This window comes from Oncorhynchus masou, chromosome 32, assembly GCF_036934945.1.
Source record: "Oncorhynchus masou masou isolate Uvic2021 chromosome 32, UVic_Omas_1.1, whole genome shotgun sequence".
Classification (NCBI taxonomy): Eukaryota; Metazoa; Chordata; class Actinopteri; order Salmoniformes; family Salmonidae; genus Oncorhynchus; species Oncorhynchus masou.
Genome location: NC_088243.1, coordinates 31,474,505 through 31,498,826, shown reverse-complemented (window position 1 = coordinate 31,498,826; position 24,322 = coordinate 31,474,505). Strand labels below are relative to the sequence as shown.

At 44.1% G+C, this 24,322-nt stretch overlaps 2 protein-coding genes across 2 annotated transcripts in view; one reads left to right on the top strand and one right to left on the bottom strand.

Moving 5' to 3' along the window:
- LOC135525919 (dnaJ homolog subfamily C member 17-like) overlaps positions 1-12,937 on the top strand; it is a 44,652-nt gene extending 31,715 nt beyond the window's left edge. Inside the window, exon 11 of the mRNA XM_064953892.1 lies at positions 12,524-12,937. Coding sequence (XP_064809964.1) covers positions 12,524-12,643 — 120 coding nt within the window. The 3' untranslated portion in view covers positions 12,644-12,937. The remainder of the gene's footprint in view (positions 1-12,523) is intronic.
- Positions 12,938-18,089: 5,152 nt separating this feature from the next.
- Positions 18,090-22,969, bottom strand: LOC135525921 (GTP cyclohydrolase 1 feedback regulatory protein-like). The gene is made up of 3 exons (XM_064953894.1): positions 22,807-22,969; positions 19,377-19,471; positions 18,090-18,944 (listed from the first exon to the last, which is right to left on the bottom strand). Exons 1-3 carry the CDS (start codon positions 22,840-22,842, stop codon positions 18,806-18,808), a joined length of 270 nt encoding a protein of 89 aa, XP_064809966.1. The 5' UTR covers positions 22,843-22,969; the 3' UTR covers positions 18,090-18,805.
- Positions 22,970-24,322: the final 1,353 nt, after the last annotated feature.

The following is a 24,322-nucleotide window of genomic DNA, read 5'->3' as shown; positions in this document are numbered from 1 at the left end:
GACAAGGACATCCCTACCGACCAAGCCCTCCCTAACCCGGACGACGCTAGGCCAATTGTGCGTCGCCCCACGACAGAGCCTGGGCGCGAACCCAGAGTCTCTGATGGCACAGCTGGCGCTGCAGTACAGCGCCCTTATCCACTGCGCCACCCGGGAGGCCTTGTGTGTTCTTGTCTTGTGGACAACAGACAGAGTAGTGTTTCGCTGTTGTAAGCTATTTCCACTCACATGGAAGGAAACACAAAGGTTCGGTCGTGACCCTGATGGTGTATGATGATCTGTACAGGACTGAAACCTTGGATTCAAACCAGTGTTGTGGATGTTCGTCAACAAGTGAATTCCGTCATTCGATAGTGAGAGAGCCGTGTCGTCACTGTCTCTCTACTATGAGTCAGTCAGACAGACAGTGATGAGCCTTGTCTGAATCACCTGTCTGAATCGTTTTACCTCTGTCTCTGGAGACGTTTCAACAAAGTTGTCTTGATGTTCTAGTGTGGCCTTCTACGCCCTTCTCCTCCCCCCCAGACCTTTTGCCTGGGGGATCTTAACAGATAAGAGAGGTAACTGGTGTCAGGCCCTCTGATGAAACACACCGTTTGTTTCATTTCAAGTCCTTGTATATTGTTTTGATTGGAAGGAACACAGACTTCTTCCCCACTGTGTGATTTGTAGAAGTAATGTTTAATTGCTGTGTTTGTAGACTAGCAGACCAGAGGTGTATTTGTGTGTGGTGTTCTCGCTGGACGTGGGAGGTCAGGGAAGTCTGAGAATGTTTACTTCCTTGTGTCTCCTGGCACTGAATTATTTGTAATTATTAAATTAAGGGTTTGATATTTTGGTTTCTTTGAACGTTTGGGCTCTGAAATAAACAGTGTGTGGAGGGCTGCATTCCAGTTGCTGTTTGTGCAGCACATTAGGCAGATAAAGAACTGTTACACATGTTTGAAGCAGCAGTACAGACTTCTCCTCAGGCCCTACACCAGACACACACAAAACACCAGCTTGTTCAGACGCATGCACGCACAGTAGAAATTAGCACATTGTTTCATTTGTGTATTTGAACTTTAACCTTCGGGTCACTTTCTTTTTTGGGAATATTGAGGATTTAAACTACATTATTGCTGGTTCTGTGGCCCCAGTGTTTTAATAGAAAATCTGTTGCAATCAGAGGGCTTTTCCCAGAAGGCCCTGATGTGAAATACATAATTCTGGTATTACAAAGATGTATTGTTGAATATTATTATATAGTTGAACAGCCGTCTTCCCCATCTATCTATTATATGAACCCCCAACTCATCCATCATACAGAGAAATGCCAGAACACAGGGAGTTCACGTCTCAACTTCCATTTCTCTTTCATTTTGTTTATTTCCTTTAAGGGTTTCCAAAGGCACTCTCTCGATCCAGCAGGCTCAAATCCAGCCTTTTACAGCCCCTCCCCTCGCCCCCTGAACCCAGTGCTGACTGGCTTTTCCTTTACACTAATCTAACTCCCTGACCAGAGATTTCAACTAGACACCAAGACCTCTACATGTAGCCTACAAACACCTGCACACAGCTTACTCAGTCAGTTGTCACCTGCTGCTCCTGTAAGTTTTAGTTGCTATTTTTACATTCATCGTCAATCATGTTTGTGATTGTGTGGTTTGGCCCTGTCAAAACTGTAAAACCTCATTCAGATAAGTCAATTTTTTTCTGCTCGCTACATTCCAGCCGTTATTACACTGAACAAAAATATTAACGCAACGTGTAAAGTTTTGGTTCCATGTTTCATGAGCTGAAATAAAAGATCCCAAAAATGTTACATCTGCACAAAAAGCTTATTTCTCTCAAATGTTGTGCACAAATTTGTTTGCATCCCTGATAGTGAGCATTTCTCCTTTGCCAAGATAATCCATTCACTTGACAGGTGTGGCATATCAAGAAGCTGATTAAACGGCATGATCATTACACAGCTGCACCTTGTGCTTGGGACAATAAAAGGCCACTCTAAAATGTGTAGTTTTGTCACACAACACGATGCCACAGATGTTGATGGAGCTTGCAATTGCCATGCTGACTGCAGGAATGTCCACCAGAACTGTTGCCAGAGAATTTTATGTTAATTTCTCTACCATATGCCGCCTCAATGTCATTTTAGAGAATTTGGCTGTACGTCAAACCGGCTTCACAACCATAGACCACGTGTGACCACATCCAGCTTCTTCACCTGCGGGATCGTGTGAAACCAGCCGCCTGGACAGCTGATGACACAGGAGTATTTCTGTCTGTAATAAAGCCCTTTTGTGGGGGAAAAGCTCCTTCTGATTTGCTTGGCTTGGCTCCCCAGTCGGTGGGCCTATGCACTACCAGGCCCACCCATGGCTGCGCCCCTGCCCAGTCATGTGAAATCTAAAGATTATGGCCTAATGAATTTATTTCAGTTGACTTTTTTCCTTTATATGAACTCTAACTCAGTTAAATTGTTGAAATAGTTGCGTTTTTATTTTTGTTCAGTATAGGAATATTAGGACAAGCCGTGTGTGTGTGTGTGTGTGTGTGTGTGTGTGTGTGTGTACACACACACACAGTAATACATCCTCAAGTCTTCTTGGGTATGACGCTTAAAGCTTGGCACACCTGTATTTTGGGAGTTTCTCCCATTCTTCTCTGCAGATCCTCTCAAGCCCTGTCACGTTGGATGGGGAGTGTTAATCAGATAATCTAGTTTCTCATGGTCTGAGAGTCCTTTAGATACCTTTTGGCAAACTCCAAGCGGGCTGTCATGTGCTTCTTATGGAGGAGTGGTTTCTGTCTGGCCACTCTACAATAAAAGGCCTGATTTGGTGGAGTGTTGCAGAGATGGTTGTCCTTCTGGAAGGTTCTCCCATCTCCACTGAGGAACTCTGGAGCTCTGTCAGAGTGACCATCGGGTTATTGGTCACTTCTCTTACCAAGGCCCTTCTCCCTCGATTGCTCAGTTTAGCCGGGCGGCCAGCTCTAGAAAGACGTTGGTGGTTCCAAGCTTCTTCCATTTAAGAATAATGGAGGCCACTGTGTTCTTGGGGACCTAAAATGATGCAGACATTTTTTTTTTGGTCAAGTTCCCCAGATCTGTGCCTTGACACAATCCTGTCTCGACGCTCTACGGACAGTTACTTGGACCTCACATCTTGATGTTTGCTCTGACATGCACTGTCAACTGTGGGATGTTATATAGACAGGTGTGTGCCTTTCCAAATCCTGTCCAATCAATTGAATTTACCACAGGTGGACTCCCAATGAAGTTGTAGAAACATCTCAAGGATGATCAATGGAAACAGGATGCATCTGAGCTCAATTTCAAGTCTCATAGCAAAGAGTCTGAATACTTATGTAAATAAGGTAGTTTTGTTTTTAAATGTGCAAAAATGTCTAAACTTTGCCATTATGGGGTATTGTGTTTAGATTGATGACATTTTAGAATAAGGCTGCAACGTGAGAGAAGTCAAGGGGTCTGTATATTTTATGAATGCTTTATGTGTGTGTCTATATCCCTATTTAGTGTGAAAAGCTGTCATCAAGGCAAAGGGTGGCTATTTGAAGAATCTCATAAAATATATTTTAACACTTTTTGGTTACTACATGATTCCATATGTGTTATTTCATAGTTTTGATGTCTTCACTATTATGCTACAATGTAGAAAATAGTAAAAATAAAGAAAACCCTTGAATGAGTGGGTGTCCAAACTGTTGACTGGTACTGTATATTGACAGTAGATGGATAGAATATGTAGTTCATCTCAAGAATATGTAGGATACAATAGTATAGGTACACTTTTTGTGACTGACTAGAATACAGCATATACATATGAAGTGGGTAAAAAAGTATGTAAACCTTATTAAAGTGACCAGTGTTCCATGTCTATGTACATAGTCAGCAGCCTCTAAGGTGCAGGGTTAAGTAATCCGGTGGTAGCCAGCTAGCGGCAGTGACTAAAGTTCAGGGCAGGGTACTGGGCGGAGGCTGGCTTGTGGTGACTATTTAACAGTCCGATCGCCGAGATAGAAGCTGTTTTTCAGTGGCTCGGTCCCAGCTTTGATGCACCTGTTCTGATCTCGCCTTGTGGATGGTAACGGGGTTAACAGGCCGTGGCTTGGTGGCTGAGGTCCTTGATGATCTTTTTGGCTTTCCTGTGACACCGGGTGCTGTAGATGTCCTGGAGGGCAGACAATGTGCCCCAGGTGATGAGCTGAGCAGACCACACCACCCTCTGGAGTGCCTTGCGGTTGCGTATGGTGCAGTTACTGTACCAGGCAGTGATACAGCCCGACAATATGCTCTCAATGGTCCATCTGTAAAAGCTTGTGGGGCCAAGACTAATTTCTTCAACCTCCTGAGCATGAAGAGGCGCTATTGCGCCTTCACCACACTGTCTTTGGTGGACCATTTCAGATTCGGTGACGTGTACGCCGAGGAACTTGAAGCTTTTTGATGTGGATGGGGCGTGCTTCCTCTGTTGTCTCCTGAAGTCCATGATTGGCTCTTTCATTTTGTTGAGGAAGAGGTTATTTTCCTGGCACCACTCTTCCAGGGTCCTCACCCCCTCCCTGTAGGCTGTCTCGTCATTGTTGGTAATCAGGCCTACCGCTGTTGTGTCATCTGCAAACTTGATGATTGAGTTGAAGACGTGTGTGGCCATGCAGTCATTGTTGAACAGGGAGTACAGGAGGGGGCTGAGCACTAACTCTTGTGGGGCCTTTGTGTTGAGGATCAGCGTAGTGGAGTTTTTGTTGCCTACCTTCACCACCTTTGGTCGGCCCATCAGGAAGTCCAGACCTAGTTGCACAGGGCGGGGTTCCGGCCCAGGGCCCCAAGCTTAATGATGAATTTGGAGGGTACTATTGTGTTGAAGGCTGAGCTGTAGTCAATGAACAACATTCTTACCTACACTATATATTCAAAAGTATGTGGGCCCTTTTTAAATGAGTGGATTTGGCTATTTCAGCCACACCCGTTGCTGACAAGTGTATGAAATTGAGCACACAGCCATGCGATCTCCAAAGACTAACATTGGCAATAGAATGGCCTTATTGAAGCGCTCAGTGACTTTCAACGTGGCACCGTCATAGGATGCCACCTTTTCCAACTAGTCAGTTCGTCAAATTTCTGCCCTGCTAGAGCTGCCCCAGGCAACTGTAAGTGGAAACGGCTCAGCCGCGAAGTGGCAGGCCACACAAGCACAAGCTCGCAGAATGGTGCCGCCGAGTGCTTAAGCACTAAAAAAATGATCTGTTCTCGGTTGCAACACTCACTACCGAAGCAACATCAGCACAAGAACTGTTTGTCGGGAACTTAATTTCCATGGACGAGCAGTCGCACAGAAGCCTAAGATCACCATGCCAATGCCAAGCGACTGCTGGAGTGGTGTAAAGCTTGCCGCCATTGGACTCTGGAGCAGTGGAAACGGGTTCTCTGGAGTGATGAATCACACTTCACCATCTGGCAGTCTGACGGACAAATCTGGGTTTGGCGGATGCCAGGAGAACGTTACCTGCCCGAATGCATAGTGTCAACTGTAAGGTTTGGTTGAGTAGGAATAATAGTCTGGTGCTGTTTTTCATTGTTCGAGCTAGGCCACATAGTTCCAGTGAAGGGAAATATTAACGCTACAGCATACAATGACATTCTAGAATATTCTGTGCTTCCAACTTTGTGGCAACAGTTTGGGGAAGGCCCTTTCCTGTTTAAGCATGACAATGCCCCCATGCACAAAGCAAGGTCCATACAGAAATGGCTTGTCAAGATCGGTGTGGAAGAACTTCACTGGCCTGCACAGAGCCCTGACCTCAACCCCATCGAACACCTTTGGGATGAATTGGAATGCTGACTGCGAGTCAGGTCTATTCGCCCAACATCAGTGCCCGACCTCACTAATGCTTTTGTGGCAGCAATGTTCCAGCATCTTGTGGAAAGCCTTCCCAAAAGAGAGGTGGCTGTTATAGCAGCAAAGGGAGGGGACCAACTCCATCTCCATATTATTGATGATGATTTTGGAATGAGATGTTTGACGAGCAGGTGTCCACATACTTCTGGTCATGTAGTGTAGGTATTTCTCTTGATCAAATGGGATGGGGCAGTGTGCAGTGCGATGGTGATTGTGTCATCCATGGATCTATTGGGGCGGTATGCAAATTGCAGTGAGTCTAGGATATTGGGTAAGGTGGGGGTGATACGATCCTTAGCTAGCCTCTCAAAGCACTTCATGATGACATGTTTGAGTGCTACGGGACGATAGTCATTTAGTTCAGTTACCGTCGCTTTCTTGTGTTCAGGAACGATGGTGGACATCTTGAAGCAAGTGGGGACAGCAAACTGGGATTGGGAGAGATTGAATGTCTGTTAACACTCCAGCCAGCTGGTCTGCGCATGCTCTGAAGACATGGCTAGGGATGCCGTCTGGGCTGGCAGCCTTGAGGTTTAACACGCTTAAATGTCTTGTCTCATGTCGGCCACGGAGAACGAGAGCTCACAGTCCTCGGAAGCGGCTATTTCTAGAGGCAACTTGGAACATATCCCAGTCTGTTTTGATCATGCAATCTTGAAGCATTGATTCCGATTGGTCAGATCAGGGTTGAACAGTCCTTATCACGGGTATTTCCTGTTTTGAGTTTCAGCCTATAGGAAGGGAGGAGCAGAATGGAGGCGTGATCTGATTTGTCGAAGGGAGGGCGGGTGAAGCCCTTGTAGCCAGCCCGGAAGGGAGAGTAGCAATGGTCGAGAATTTTTTTGTGTGTGAGTAGCATGTGTTGGTAAAACTTCAATAGCGTTTTCCTCAGATTTGCTTTGTTAAAGTCCCCAGCTACAATAAATATGGTCTCAGGATATGCGGTTTCCAGTTTTCCATAGATTAGGGCCTAATGAAATGTATTTCATTTCAGATTTTCTTATATGAACTGGAACTCAGTAAAATCTTTGAAATTGTTACATGTTGTGTTTAATATTTTGCTTCAGCGTACATAAATACAGTATGTTTTTATTTCTATAGCTTAGCTTTTCTTTAGAGGGAAACGTGCCTTTCCCCAAACTCTGAATGGCATTAAGAAACTAGGTGTTCAATTCTGATTGTGGCCTTAACTGAATAACACAGGAAGTAGACTTGGGGCCCATTTCTGTAGCGCTTACTGCAGTATTATGATCTAGTATTTGTTCCTTCATTACAAAGTCTGTCTATAGACCTGGATTCCTTTTGTGTTATGTCTGTTCTCAAAAAATAATGATGATGATGATTGATCTTCTCCCATTTATGTGTGAATTTACTCTTATGAGGAATCACAGTTTGACTGTGGCATATGCGATCCTCCTGCCCAGTGTGTGTTTGTTTGACTATGCGGGAGCGCCTGGGCACACTCTCGCACATATCACACACACACCCCTAATGATCTCTACATAAGTATTTGGCTCTCATAAATCACAGGGTCCATAGCCCACTGACACACATGCATACACTCACGCACACACATGCACTGCAGAGAAATGGCCCCTTGATTAGTTTTACCAGACTGCAGTGCAAGTAGAACATTTTATCTTGAACCACAGCATGGCCAGAAAGAGACCAACTTGGCAGATATTCAACAAAACTTAACCCCTTGTGTTCATTTAATGACATTTTTTGAAATACCATATGTACTGTACAGTTTTTATTTAAGGATGAAATCCACATCTAGACCTAGCAGTAATTTACCTGTACAACCACTATGGTGTGGTAGTTCTGTGGTAGAAGTACCGTAGTCCATAGGAGGAGCTGTCTGTTTGACCTATTTGTCTCAGACACCTTGGAGCGGGATGTGTGTCATTGTTTACATTGGATCTTGGAGAGCGGGAAATCAAAGCAAACTGAAGCGATGTTGATCAGAATGTTCTGAAAGGAGGTGATGGCTTCAAGTCTTTTCAGTCTTGTCCAAATCATTCAAAGACTTCTCTGTTTATCAACGCTGTACACAAACACACATCTCTCCTCGTGATCTCACTCTTTAGGCTAATGAGGGCTGATGGCTTCCAGTCTGTTTCTGGACTGCCAGTTAAGGAGGCAGACAAGCTCCGTCTCATGTCCATGATGCAGTGCTGTCAAAATTCAATTTCCCTGTGTTTTATATCATATCGTACAACAGCTGATGAAACTAACACTGTAAAAGTGTGATTAATTTTTTTCAAATAATAATTGTATCAGTTAGTTGCTAATTTTGAAAATACAATCTACAAATGACATTCTAATCAGAAGGTTTGCATACCAGGGAGTTTCAGCTTTCCATGGGGACATCCAATATGTGGTAAATTGGTGAATAGACCAATAACAATGAGTTCCAAACCTCTGCCAGTGACAGCGGGGCTGTACTTGTGAACATAAGCAAACATTTAAAGTCAAATGGGTTCTCCCGCACAAAATGCATATCATCCAATGAAAAGCGTTGATTTACTTGCATGTGACTGAACACTAAATTGTAGCTGTTCCCATCAGATAACATGGTACAAGTTAGCCCTATGCTAACTTAAACAGGTGGCACAGATTATATCCTGGCACAAGTGCATCAACCAATTGGATGTGTTCCAACACTTTTTCATGATGTCCAACAGCATGTTCTGATCATCAAAGCAACTATCATCAAAGTATATTTGATTGACTGGTCAAATTGCTCTCTGTGTAAAGTGCCTAGTCCACCTTTTAATATTCACACAAACGCACTGCTATTTCCTAATAATCATAATGCACAGGCTATAATACATGGATGTGTACTCCTAAATGTAGGGCTACAACGTTTTATAGGCTATGCATTATTATAATCATCCACTTTGTCGCACATGTTTATAATTGAGCGTCAAGGAGCGGCAGTGAAGGTCTGTTCCTCAACAAAAAAGCCACGAGGTGTTAAAGTGCACTATCAATTGTGAGTTAACCGCTTTAGCATTGGTGCCACCAAGAAGCGATGATGACAATGATATCCTATATGACTGCTATTTGACAAATCCATGAGGCTCTTTAAAAAAAAAATATATATATATATTTTATGTATGATAAACTTGCATGTTGTAAGGACCTCATATTTTTCAATAAAAGCACATGGATGTGTGTGAAACTCATAAACAAAAACATGGGATTTTGTCATGTATGAGAAAAAGTTGTCTCATGTAGTAAGTAGCCTAGTCAAGGATGCATCAGTGCAATATTGGCACACATTTTATTACAGATCAAAATATCCCTCTCGTGCAAGCATATAATCAGTACCACCTGATGAGGTTAGCATAATGTGTGCCATGTTATCTGATGGGGCCAGCTATAATTTAGCATTATGTCACATGCAAGTAAATTTGACACTTTTCATTGGCTGATATGCATTTAGCTCCAGCTATAGTAGTTTTCAGTTTTACCCACCCCACTCAGACTACTCCCAAGACAGTCCTAGGAAAGTTCTTGCTTGAGAATTGTTTGCCAAAAACCCATTTATTTCCCCCATTTTAATGGAAATCTATTACAATAAGGTATTTAATTGATACCTAGAAATGATTTGGTATAGGAACGGCTGCATTGACATCATCAGGCCATCACAGCCCGAGAGGCACACATCTGTCATGAGCTGGAGAGAGAGATTTAGGAGGGGGAGAAAATGAGTCTCTTTCTCTTGATAACCCTAATTTCTACCCTGCAGTAGGTTGAAGGAATGAATACCCTTAGATGATACTGCTATGTTTTCAGATCAGTCCTTCTGTGATCGTCTGCCAGATCAGATACCACTTTTTGTTCTCCTTTCTCATCAACAAAAGTGTGTAATATGTGTAACTCAAGATGCGAACACACAGAGAGAGACCGGTGGGTCTAATGTAGAGCCGATCTCTTGATCCCATCTGTCTGTGTGGGGAACACACTGCCTGGCCACCTGCAACATGGCCTGCCACTTCCAGGGGAGCACCCTAACTCATAGCTCTGCCTGGTGTATGGTAATGTCACGGCTGGCCTGGGGTCAGGTTGTTGGGTGCTGTTGGGAGGCCTGGATCGTGAGTGATATCAGTGCTGTAAGTCCGGCCTAAGCAAGCGAGCGAGGGCAGGGTGTGTGTGTTTGTCATCCTGTCTCTGTGCTGGCCCTGTCCTCTTCTCCTGGCTTTGTTGTGGGTCCTATTGTTTGTCTTCTGCGGTTTCCCTAGACTCCCTCCGGCACACCACACACACACACACACACTTGTACATACAAACACATCTCCCCAAGTGTTTGGCTAGTGTGATGCACAGGCTAACCATGTACGTTGAGTGCCCAAGTCCCCAAGAAAGGAAACAGCTCTCAGGCAGAGAAGTGCACCACACCACTCATAGACACCTGTTTTGTGTTCTGAGCCCACCTCTACATGGAAAGTGAACCACTAGATTCTCTTTTGACCATACATGGGAAATCAATGGAGACCACTGTCATATAGGCTGTTTTTTTATATGAGCATTTCAGAGAGTGGCCAGTAGAGGTCAGTGTGGAGTAGAGGTGGAAAAGGGGGACTGCATTTCCTCCGGCCCACAGTTACACCATTTGTTTTGTTTAATTGAAGATGCAATACTTAATTGAGCTTGCGTGGTATTTCATAGTTACATGTTAGTCAAGGACTTGAGCTCACATTACTGGAATGATAATCACAGCCCTCTATCCAACAGCAGGGCGAGGGAGCCTGCATCCGCACACCATCCCTCCTTCTCTCCTATCTTCTTTCCTCTCTCTCGCACACATGGGTGGATGCTGGAGTCCCTGTGATCTCTTCCAGATGGTTTACCTCGCCGAGCCACTCTCTGAACCTCCCTCATTCTCTTCTTCTCATTTCACTTTGTCTCTCTCCCACTTTCTCTTCTGTCTCACTCTCACACATCCACACACACTCCCTCTCTTCTTTCCCCTCGCGGTCTTAAGGAGATACTTCCTTGGCACAGCAGACTTCCTCGATCTAATCCTATAAAACAAAAGGTTTATTCTGTGGACACTGAGCCTCCTTCCCCCTCCATGTCAGGATTACGGGCAGTGTGTGTGACTGACTGTGTGTGTATACATACATATGAGTGTGTCTTTGCATGCTTTTGTGTTTTTAAAGTGTATCGGCACCTAGTGCTGACTGTGCAGCCTAAGCTTGTGTGTGTGTGTGTGTGTGTGTGTGTGTGTGTGTGTGTGTGTGTGTGTCAAATCCAAAAATCAAATGGTATTTGTCACATGCGCCGAATACAACAGGTGTAGACTTGACCATGAAATGCTTACTTACAAGCCCTTTCCCAAAAATGCTGAGTTAAAAATTGACAAAATTAACAACAAAAACGTAAATAGTAACACAATAAAACAACAATGAGACTGTATACAAGGAATACCAGTACCGTGTGTGTCTCCCTTTCTCTGTGTGTGTGACCATAGAGGGCTGGAGTACAGGCTGAGCTGAGGCTAGCCTGCGTCTTTTCCAGCCCGGCTGATTAGCCATTAGCCGGTGGCTGGCTCACTCTGGCCTCTCTAATTTCCCTCAGTAAGGGAATCCCTGTACAACTCTCCCACCCCAGCCCTTCAAAGCAATCACACAAGGATGACCACGCAGGCAGACAGCATCCCAGCCCTCATTTTTGGGCTTACTGACCTCAGGCAGGGAATTATTTTGTCATAGTTCCTCCGGCCCGTCTAATGCATGCTAACCCTCTGTCATCGAATTTGTAACTGACACTCAGATGTAAACTGAGTATACAAAAGATTAGGAACACCTGCTCTTTCCATGACATTGACTGACCAGGTGTAAACTATGATCCCTTATTAATGTCACTTGTTCAATCCACTCACAATCAGTGTAGATGAAGGGGAGGAGACAGGTTTAATAAGGATTTTTAAGCCTTGAGATTATTGAGACATGGATTGTGTATCTGTGCGCTGTTCACAAGGCGTATGGGCAAGACAAAATATTTAAGTGCCTTTTGAAAGGGGTATGGTAGTAGGTGCCTGGCGCACCAGTTTGTGTCAAGAACTGAAACCCTGCTGGGGTTTTCACGCTCAACAGTTTCCCATGTGTATCAAGAATGGTCCACCACCCAAAGGACATCCAGCCAACTTGACACAAATGTAGGAAGCATTGGAGTCCACATGGGCCAGCATGCCTGTTGAACACTTTCGACACCTTGTAGAGTCCATGCCCCGACAAATTGAGGCTGTTCTGAGGGCAAAAGGGGACATTAATATTAGGAAGGCGTTCTTAATGTTTTGCCCTCTGTGTGCATCTGAAGCGGTTCTCTCCTCTCTCTGGTCAGACGGATACACAGACAGCAGCAGTGACAGACAGTGTTATCATTTGTTCCACCTTAATTGTATTTTTGCATTTGCACTCTTTACCCGTGTTATGCCATTATTAATGCAACGGCTTAGCAGATGGTTTGTTCTTCCTTTTGAATGTTTTATACTGGTAACTGAAGTAAAGCCTTTTTAAAAGACCATGGTAAGGATCACTGGTTGTTATATCTTTGTACCTGTCCTTCGTCTACCTGCCTGTCCCTGTGTCTGTCTTCCCCTGCAGGGCGCCCTGAGCAGCGAGCGGGACTACGAGAGTGTGGTGCTGATGAAGCTGAGACAGGCAGCAGAGAGACAGAGACTTATAGAGGAGATGCAGAGAGAGGACGAGGAGAATGCAGCTTAGTACCAGGCCCAGGCCGGGATTCAATCCAAGTTGTGTTGTCTATAAGCGCACAGTGCTTGACATTTTTAAAGGTCATTTCCATTTGAGCCGACATCTGCGAACGTCTGGGAAATTGCCTTTTAAAAGACACGTTGTCGGTAGTGCAGGGCACAGCGCTTTAACAAGCCGTTCAATGAATCCTGGCCCTAGTCCAGCTCTGCCCAGCCACAACCCAACTCTACTACACACCCGATGCTTTAGTTTCATAGAGCACATCTCTTAGTTTTATTATGAATAAACATCTCCTTTACAGAATGTGTGTTTTCTTGTTTGTCATTCACTGAATGACTACCGGTACGGCTCCGTTGGTAGAGCATGGTGCTTGCACTGCCGGGGTTGGGGGGGTTCGATTAAAAGCATCTGCTAAATGGCATAGTTTATATGTTTCCAGCTACTACTGTAATGTAATCTCAACCAATGTACTTTTTCATCCAAACCTCTAAGACAAATCAAATTTTATTTGTCACATACACATGGTTAGCAGATGTTAATGCGAGTGTAGAGAAATGCTTGTGCTTCTAGTTCCGACAATGCAGTAATAACCAACAAGTAATCTAACTAACAATTCCAAAACTACTGACTTACACTTGTGTGTATAAGGGGATAAAGAATATGTACATAAAGATATGAATGAGTGATGGTACAGAGCAGCATAGGCAAGATACAGTAGATGGTATCAAGTACAGTATATACATATGCGATGAGTATGTAAACAAAGTGGCATAGTTAAAGTGGCTAGTGATACATGTATTACATAAAGATGCAGTCGATGATATAGAGTACAGTATATACGTATACATATGAGATGAATAATGTAGGGTATGTAAACATTATATTAGGTAGCATTGTTTAAAGTGGCTAGTGATATTTTACATTTCCCATCAATTCCCATTATTAAAGTGGCTGGAGTTGATTCAGTGTGTTGGCAGCAGCCACTCAATGTTAGTGTTTGCTGTTTAACAGTCTGATGGCCTTGAGATAGAAGCTGTTTTTCAGTCTCTCGGTCCCAGCTTTGATGCACCTGTACTGACCTCGCCTTCTGGATGATAGCAGGGTGAACAGGCAGTGGCTCGGGTGGTTGTTGTCCTTGATGATCTTTATGGCCTTCCTGTAACATTGGGTGGTGTAGGTGTCCTGGAGGGCAGGTAGTTTGCCCCCGGTGATGCGTTGTGCAGACCTCACTACCCTCTGGAGAGCCTTACGGTTGTGTGCGGAGCAGTTGCCGTACCAGGCGGTGATACAGCCAGGATGCTCTCGATTGTGCATCTGTAGAAGTTTGTGTGCTTTTGGTGACAAGCCGAATTTCTTCAGCCTCCTGAGGTTGAAGAGGCGCTGCTGCGCGTGTGGGTGGACCAATTCAGTTTGTCCGTGATGTGTACGCCGAGGAACTTAACTTACTACCCTCTCCACTACTGTCCCATCGATGTGGATAGGGGGGTGCTCCCTCTGCGGTTTCCTGAAGTCCACAATCATCTCCTTTGTTTTGTTGACGTTGAGTGTGAGGTTATTTTCCTGACACCACACTCCGAGGGCCCTCACCTCCTCCCTGTAGGCCGTCTCGTCGTTGTTGGTAATCAAGCCTACCACTGTTGTGTCGTCCGCAAACTTGATTGAGTTGGAGGCGTGTGTGGCCACGCAGTCGTGGTTGAACAGGGAGTACAGGGGAGGGCTCAGAACGTACCCTTGTGGGGCCCCTTGCGGGGTGGAGATGTTGTTGCCTACCCTCACCACCTGGGGGAGGCCTGACAGGAAGTCCAGTACCCAGTTGCACAGGGCGTGTCGAGACCCAGGGTCTCGAGCTTGATGACCAGCCAGCTGGTTTCTCCACGCATCGCGCCGTCAGATACAAACATATTTCTGGTAAGAAGAGGGGCGGGGCGTATGCCTCATGGCTAACGAGATGTGGTGTGATCACAAAAACATACAGGAACTCAAATCCTTCTGTTCACCTGATTTAGAATTCCTCACAATCAAATGTCGACCGCATTATCTACCAAGGGAATTCTCTTCGATTATAATCACAGCCGTATATATTCCCCCCCAAGCAGACATCAATGGCTCTGAACGAACTTTATTTGACTCTTTGCAAACTGGAATCCATACATCCTGAGGTTGCATTCATTGTAGCTGGGGATTTTAACAAGGCTAATCTGAAAACAAGACTCCCTAAATTGTATCAGCATATCGATTGCGCAACCAGGGCTGGCAAAACCTTGGATCATTGCTATTCTAACTTCCGCCACGCATATAAGGCCCTTGCCCCGCCCTCCTTTCGGAAAAGCTGACCATGACTCCATTTTGTTGATCCCTTCCTACAGACAGAAACTAAAACAAGAAGCTCCCACGCTGAGGTCTGTCCAACGTTGGTCCGACCAATCTGATTTCACACCAAGACTGCTTCCATCACGTGGACTGGGATATGTTTCGTATTGCGTCAGACAACAACATTGACGAATACGCTGATTCGGTGTGCGAGTTCATTAGAACGTGCGTTGAAGATGTTGTTCCCATAGCAACGATTAAAACATTCCCAAACCAGAAACCGTGGATTGATGGCAGCATTCCCGTGACACTGAAAGCCCGAACCATTGCTCAGGGAAAGGTGACCGGAAACATGACCGAATACAAACAGTGTAGCTATTCCCTCCGCAAGGCAATCAAACAAGCTAAGCGTCAGTATAGAGACAAAAAAAAAGAAAACCAGCCCCGTCACGGACCAGGATGTCTTGCTCCCAGGCCGTTTTGAGGACAATACAGTGCCACTGACACGGCCTGCAATGAAAACGTGCGGACTCTCCTTCACTGCAGCCGAGGTGAGTAAAACGTTTAAACATGTTAACCCTCGCAAGGCCGCAGGCCCAGACGGCATCCCCAGCCGCGCCCTCAGAGCATGCGCAGACCAGCTGGCTGGTGTGTTTACGGACACATTCAATCAATCCCTATTCCAGTCTGCTGTTCCCACATGCTTCAAGAGGGCCATCGTTGTTCCTGTTCCCAAGAAAGCTAAGGTAACTGAGCTAAACGACTACCGCCCCGTAGCACTCACTTCCGTCATCATGAAGTGCTTTGAGAGACTAGTCAAGGACCATATCACCTCCACCCTACCTGACACCCTAGACCCACTCCAATTTGCTTACCGCCCAAATAGGTCCACAGACGATGCAATCTCAACCACACTGCACACTGCCCTAACCCATCTGGACAAGAGGAATACCTATGTGAGAATGCTGTTCATCAACTACAGCTCGGCATTTAACACCATAGTACCCTCCAAGCTCTTCATCAGTCCCCTAACAGGGGAACAAGATTTATACTGTTATCGTAACGTATTTCAAAATAACCCAAAGAGTTGGGCCATCCAACACAACTACACCAGATCTAAATGCTGCAACCATGTGATTTGCGTCTGTCACCCTCACTCTAACTGTGAAACGTTCTTTCATTACCATATCTTTGCAGCCAAGAGACTGAGTCGTTTCCCTTGAATGCCATTTTTGGTGTGTGTGTGTGAGAGAGAAACTAGTCGAGTCTTCCAACAGTCCAAACCACGACCATGTGATCAGAAGATGGGAAAGTCATGGCTATTCCATGTTTCATCGGCAATTAGCCTGGAGTGGTACTACTGTCGGCAGGTTTTAAGGGAATGCTTGTGGGCTCATGTGATAAAGGGAATATAGTATGGAGGCGCTGGTTATAATGATTGTTCCTGGGATTTTCTATATCTAAGGCTTTGTACCAATTTACAGAGGCAGTACTATACAGTGCTGTACAACTTCAAGGCTGTAAACTGTACCGTTGTATTTAGTATTAAAAAAATGCTTACTCTTAAGTTTGATTCACCCTTATGTCTCCTTTGTCACATGTTTAGAGGTTGTGTTATAGTAAATACATAAGTTCCCTTGAAAGTACCTGAACACTGAAGAGGTCATTGGATGACTGGTTGGCCCACCGAAGGCAGTGAAACCAACTTCAGTCCCTAAAATCAATAATATGTAATTTCTGTACATCAATGGCATTCATGGACCATATGCTCATACAGTGTCATGATCATTGCACTAAGTTGCTCTCTTCCGGTTTGTTGCGGTTCCAATTTCAGATGAGTTTCCCAATAGAGGCTACTAAAGGAGTTGCTCATGGAGGAAGAGGTCTCCTGATTTGACAGGCTACTGCTGGGAGCTCTGGTCAGGACCTGGTCACACTGAGCCAGACTGTGGTCACTCTGATGGGGAAACAGGCTTTTGTAACAGTCTCCTCTCTCCGTGGAACATCCCAAATACAAAATATATATTTTTTGTCCTTCGGGGAACTATGGCGTAATGGTGTCTCAATTTGTGGGGTTGTGGCGTTTCCTCCTGTCATCGTGTTATTTAGGAGCCAGGCGGTCCATCCCAGTGATCTATCTTCCCGGCACTCCCGGCCTGCCGCAACTCTTACACAACAACCAGCTGTGGTGTGGCACGGTGTGGTGTGAGCCATCTGGTCCCTACGCTGCTCTTTTCCCCCTCCTCTCCTACTGCAATATACGCTCATCAGATGGTTCTGTTTATGCATTTGACGGTCTGCCTTTCATATCCCGCCTTTTCATATCCCGGAGAGAAAAAAAGCCCAAACATTCATTGTCCAAATTACAGCAGAGGAAATACAATTACAATTCCCCTTCCAGAAACACATCCTGACCGTGCCCTGTGCCAGCAGACTGTGCTGCATGCAAATTAAACGGGAAGACACAGCGTCCCAACAAAGTCCATCCAATCAACAGGAGAAGCCCCCGGCGGCATCTTCACAGCATTCTCTCCTCTTCCTAGGATTTTCTGTCCGTGTGGAAACTGGCAGCTCCTCAGACACCAGCGGAACCTGGAACTGTCACAGTTACACCTGCATGGAGAAATTAGGGACCCTTTTGATAGCTAAATGGTGGCCAAGTCATGGCAGAGGGGGCAGGCCTGGTGAAGGCTCAGTGATCTGGGGTTAGCCTCAGACACGCGCTGGCAGCCCAGGAGCTGCAAATGAGCCTCTAATGAAACCACCCAGCAGCAAAAGGGCTGCCTCACACGGTCTCTCTCCGCCGGGCCTAGGACAGGCGTCCTGCAGCACCCGTCACACTCACAGGACACAACCTGACTCTGACCTCGCCCTGTGTACTGAGCTGTGACCGGCCCACTTTGAGTCTCAGAAACCACCTAAACGCTGCAGAAACACCATATTTCTCCTGGGCCTGAGGCGAGAAGGCACTGTTCTTACTCTCTTTCCTAAGAAAACAGTATCTGATTTATCCAACAAATGTAATGCTAACCATATTCTACTGGCAAATGGGGAGATCCGACTTCCAACCTGTCCTTTTACTATACTCTACCTCCCTGAGAGTTGAGACGTCCCTTGGAACAAATCGGATACAAATGACATCAAATAATAGTCACCTTTTTATTATAATTGCCTCACGTGCTTCTCATGAATTTATATCACCAATTACAAGAAAACTACATCAACAGCTCTAATGTAATGGAATAGATTGTTGTGCCATGATGGAGTCAGGATAAAGGAATGTTTGTCGACTGGTAAAATTAAAAGGTAAATATTTGTTTGGCCTAAAGACAAAGTAAAATAAACTTTGAAACGGATTAATCTCACACTTGACATTCAGGTTCAGTTACAGATAGTTGAAATGACATGAACTATACTCTACTCAGGTAAACTGAATCTTGGTCATTTGAGCTGTAATTCTGTCTGGAATGTACATTGTCATCTATTTCCCTGAAGTCTGTTTACCGATTGGTATGATATATTATGAACAAGCCACTACTCGCATATCTATTTGGTAGCTGCTCCAAAACATTGGAATGCGTCTGAACGGAAGTACAAATGTTTGACAAGTAGCGTCATTATACAAATTCACTCATTTAAGGTCCTTTGTCAAATTCTGTACTTTGCTCCCCTTGCTCAAAAGACTAGAAGGTAGAAAGAACCATTACATCACTGAGAGAACAGTAGCAGGATGAATGTATAGAATTATCTGCCTTGATTTGTAATGTTAAATGTATAGTATAGGTTTTCTCTGTGGCCCCTCATTGGAAAGAGGACACTACAATCACAACCTCATCGCCCAGGAGGACACACTGACCCCGGTCAGGTTATGCAGTCTGTCTCCTTGTACATGCACCACACCAGCGTCTGTCCCACGCCAGTCATGGTCACCACACGGAAGCCAATCTTCTCCAGCTTGTCCAACACCAACCGCGGAGAGTCGTCCACGTGGTACTCCGAGCTGCAAGAGGCACAAAGCGTTGTTTTGTCGTGACCTCTAAAACCCATTGTAAACTCTGTCGTCTGGAGTGCTAACACACGCAGGAGGACTCAATGAGCCAGGATTTTGCTTTTGTGATTAGTCCCTCAACACCTTTTGGTTAATTTCACAAAAGCAACCCGTGGCAGATCCGCCACGACAACACTTCCCTGTTCTGCGTTCCATCAGCTCTGCTGGTCTGTTCCCAAACTAAAGAACAGCAGTCTCCTTTCTGCTCTGGTACAACTTATCTTTCACTGCTACACCATTGTTCCATGGCTCTGTGACTATGAAAGTAAGAACCATTTCCTGACACAGTAAGGATGGATTTCGCTACACCCGCAATAACATCTGCTAAATAAGTGTATGTGACCAATACGATTTGATGTCACTTGTGACATACTGAACACTCACAAATTGTTCCCCAGCATGGTGGTTTTCCTGGCTCCCAGGTAGTTCATGATGGCTGGGTCAGAGTATTCATCTCCTACCATGGTTGGCCCAGTCTCCTGAAAAACAACACCTACAGTTGAAGTTGGAAGTTTACATACACGTAGGTTGGAGTCATTAACTCATTTTTCAACTATTCCACATTTCTTGTTAACACACTATAGTTTGGGCAAGTCGGTTAGGACATCTACTTTGTGCATGACAAGTAATTTTTCCAACAATTGTTTTCATATAATTCATTGTACAACAATTCCAATGGGTCTGTTTTTGTATTGTAGACCTCAAAAGTCTGGTTCATCCTTGGGAGCAATTTTCAAACGCCTGACGGTACCACGTTCATCTGTACAAACCATAGTACACAAGTATATACACATGGGACCATGCAGCCGTCATACCGCTCAGGAAGGAGACTGGTTCTGGCTCCTAGAGATGAACGTACTTTGGTGTGAAAAGTGCAAATCAATCCCAGAACAACAGCAAAGGACCTTGTGACGATGCTGGAATATCTATATCCACAGTAAAACGAGTCCTATATCGACATAACCTGAAAGGCCGCTCAGCAAGGAAGAAACCACTGCTCCAAAACAGCCATAAAAAAGCCAGACTACAATTTGCAACTGCACATGGGGACAGCATCATATTGTCGGGGTGCTTTACTTTGCTGCAGGAAGGACTGGTGCACTTCACAAAATAAATAGAATCATGAGGCAGGAAAATTATGTGGATATATTGAAGCAACATCTCAACACATCAGTCAGGAAGTTAAAGCTTGGTCGCAACTGGGTCTTCCAAATGGACAATGACCCCAAGCATACTTCCAAAGTTGTGGCAAAATGGCTTAAGGACAACAAAGTCGAGGTATTGGAGTGGCCATCACAAAGCCCTGATGTCAATCCTATAGAAAATTGTGGGCAGAACTGAAATAGTGTGTGTGAGCAAGGAGGCCTACAAACCTGACTCTATTACACCAGCTCTGTCAGGAGGAATGGGCCACTCACCCAACTTATTGTGGGAAGCTTGTGGAAGGTTACCTGAAACGTTTGACCCAAGTTAAACAATATAAAAGCAGTTCTACCAAATACTCATTGACTGCATGTAAACTTCTGACCCACTGGGAATGTGATGAACGAAATAAAAGCTGAAATAAATCATTGTCTTTACTATTATTCTGACATTTCATATTCTTAAAATAAAGTGGTGATCCTAACTGACCTAAAACAGGGAATTTTTACTTTGATTAAATGTCAGGAATTGTGAAAAACTGAGTTTAAATGTATTTGGCTACGATGTATGTAAACTTCTGACTTCAACTGTACATTATTGCCACTGTCTCTTTTCTTTACAGCATTCAGTGTGGCAGACATACTAAAGAGATGTCCTTGTTGGCCTGAGGATTCCTTTGTACCCCAGCTCACCTGCATCAGCCTCGATACATTTTCATGCAATTTCGTTAATTAATTAGATATTTATGACCATGGCCGAAACTACATATGAGGACACCGAGGTTTGGACCTGGGTAATTTTTTGAAACCTCGTCCCCCAAAAAAGAATACAAATACATTTTGTACACAATAAAGAAAATCAATTACGGGTCAACATTTTAAATATTGCTCCCAAGCTCGGAACGCTTATATTCTTGATCTGACTGACTTCTAATTGTGCCAGCCTCTTCGAACGACTGGAATCATTAACATTGGGTAGCTCGTTATGTTCGCCTGCGTCCTCCGGACTCGCGGTACAGGCCGAGGGCCGGAGACATAAAACGAACTAACCCAACACGGAGGCGGATCAAGTAGACAAATAGAGACACTGCTGGCAGTGTTTGCGAGGTGCTGGACAAAAGGTCATTTTAAAACCGTCCTGCGACTCCTGCCGTGCCTACAGACATCCCCCAAACAAAACAAAAACGATCCTCGGAGAATGAGTCCGTCAGGTGGCTATATGTTGGCAGAGACTTTAATTGTCGTTAAGTTGAAAGACTCCGGCCAGCTAGAACGATAAAGTAAGAAGCTAACGTTAATCGGGGTCTACCTCAGCAGGAGCAAGAAATACGCTACTAAATTCTCAACTTTGCTTTACAGAGAGTAGGCATTTGGATAAAAGTGTATGCTAAATGGGATACAGTGTGATATTATATTCTAACGATGTGGCGTTCAGTGCTGAGGCAGGCTGCAATGCATTCAGGAGAAGGCATAGGAGACAGAGAGGTTAGTATGTGGCTCCCAAACTTGGTGTCAGTGCCCCATGTGGGGTCCCCTGAGAAAATCTGTGCTAATCTTATGAAAGAGAACTTTAATAAAATATGTTTTAACATCTCCATGGCCTATCTTCTCTATAGGCCAACAGTAACATGCTATCAAAAAGCAAGAACTAGACTTTCACTCACAAAATGAACACAATTAATTGGTTAGAGAGGTCTGAAATATCACTTTCATTTGTATCCCCCTGTAGCTTTAGAATGTGCAAAGTATGTTGACAGTATAGTGCCTCCCACAATGCAGGTGATGGCTGCAAGGTGCAGTTGGTGAGAAGCAGTCCCGTGTAGCTCAGTTGGTAGAGCATGGCGCTTGCAACGCCAGGGTTGTGCTCACCAACATTTCTGTTACGGCTATACAGGTCTGGCTCCCAAGGGCGACAAGTATGAAAATGTATGCACTCATGACTGTGTCACTCTGGATAAGAGCATCTGATAAATGATGTCAAATAAAGAAAGTGCAGTGACATCATCAAAAACTACATGACCTTTGATGACATGATTTTTATCACGTGTTCATGCAGTCGATGACCATCAGTCACAATTCGGACAATTTTGAAAACCTGCAATACACTTTGAAAGGCGTGACTAAATAATAAGGGTGATCCACTCGAACGCGCCCACAGACAGGATATTTTCATGCCATTGTCTCGTCAAAAAGTTGCAAGAAATACGAATCACTGATGCGTTCTGTTGACGTCGTTCTTATAATAAACGTGCAGATTAATTACATTTCAATACATTTTTGAATATTGTTGAATTCAGTTTTAATGTCTGGATTCTGTGATTGAGATTATGTCCGCATCGCGGATTGCATGGCAGGCCATCCACAATCTCAAAATCAATTGACCCAATATGCACACAAATTGGCCAAAATATTTGACTGAACAGCGAACATGTGTTTTTAATTTGGGGCACAACATTGTCCTGTAGTTAGACATTTGTTTTGCTTCCACGTTTGCAAATGTTACAATGTTGCATAACAGAACATAGGTTGCAATGTACTAAGCGAAAAATGTCAAATCGGCTACATTGTTGCAGAGCCATTGCCTGCCTTTACAACATATTTTGAGTCTAATATTGCGTGCGTCAACTACAAGCATGCATACTGGATGACATGACGAGAAGAGGAATACTAACCAGACGGATCTGAGTACTAACGAGTACATAGGGCATCGTGGATCTCAACCGTTTAACGGGTAGTCCCCCGGGAAAGGATGATTTTTAGACGGTTACTTCAGAGACACGACAGTCCCCTTTCCAAGTTGCGCTCGCACTGACAGCGAATGCGGAAACACCCATCGCAATGGACAAATCACAACTCGCACTCTCAACAGCTGTCAACAAAGCTGGTGTATATACGCACAGTGTGCTCGCGTGTCCAATATAAGATCAAAATAAAGTGTAAAAGCTATTAAATTTGACACGCAATGAAACCTATTTACATGACAAACTGGACTTAATGTGAACATGCTATACATTAAAATAATATCTGATGTCATATTTAACGATTTTTGTTAGACCTATTAAATCAGCGGCAATCATAAATGTAGCACGACTATTTGTTTACAGATATAGGTTTGTTTACATTTCATGGAGATGTTATCTGGGAAGTGAACTCTGGTCATGTTGCAATCAGAGTAGCAAGGCTCCCTGTCTGACTCTGAACATAATGCCATGTTCATGTTTTTTTTTCTCAGTTCGACTAAAGTGGTTTATTTTAATTATGTGGCTTTGAAACGGTGCATCATTACCCACTGTTGCTTCAGCCAAGACATGCATGTGTAGCAACCGTAGTGGTTTCGTATGTGAAGAGCTTCTTTAGGCAACGAATACATTGGCTCTCATAACTAAAATATAAACCCTGTCTGTCAAAGTTCTAAGAGGTTGACCGAGTTCTTCTGTTTTTGTGACGTGTCTCCTGTTTTTTGTTTTAATTGTGAAATTTAAACTTTCGACTTTCCATAGTCAAACACTAATTCTTTTTTATCTATAGCCTACTCCAAATATATATTTAGCTCCTTTCAATATCCTCACTGTAAGGATGAATGGTGACAGTATTTACAGATCCTAAATATTAGGCTATTATATTGTCGTCTTGGTTTTGTTACAAAATACATTTTGATCCAATATACATCAAGGTGCTGCTACTACACAGTCCTAATCAACGTGTTAGTACACAGCCTGCACTGTGATTTTGTCTGCGTGCAGTACTCAACCATATGTTTACTGTCTCGAACTCTAATTTCCTGTTCTGAGATGTATTCATTTCTCTTTTAAGAGCAGCAAAAACTAATTTGGATTAGTCTTCTAAGGCTGTGGGGGAAATGAAAGACAACCTAATAGCCAAAGAACAATGGATGGGGACATTGATAATATCAGCAATATGAATCTATTGTCCTTTTGACAAGAGGATGTGACAATCAGTTTGGCTTTGCATGTCATGCTCAGTAGGGCTGGTAATTTATAGTGTGATCACAGCTTGGTATTGCTCTGATGGGAAGAGATGAATGGCAGTGAACCAGGCTTAAATGTGATTTTGGCTTTTATTGTTATTGTGAAAAACACGTTATTAAAAAGACGTAACATGTTGATTTGCGATTTTATACACTTCCTGGAACTCAATTTGAACAGCACGTGTCACGTATGATATATC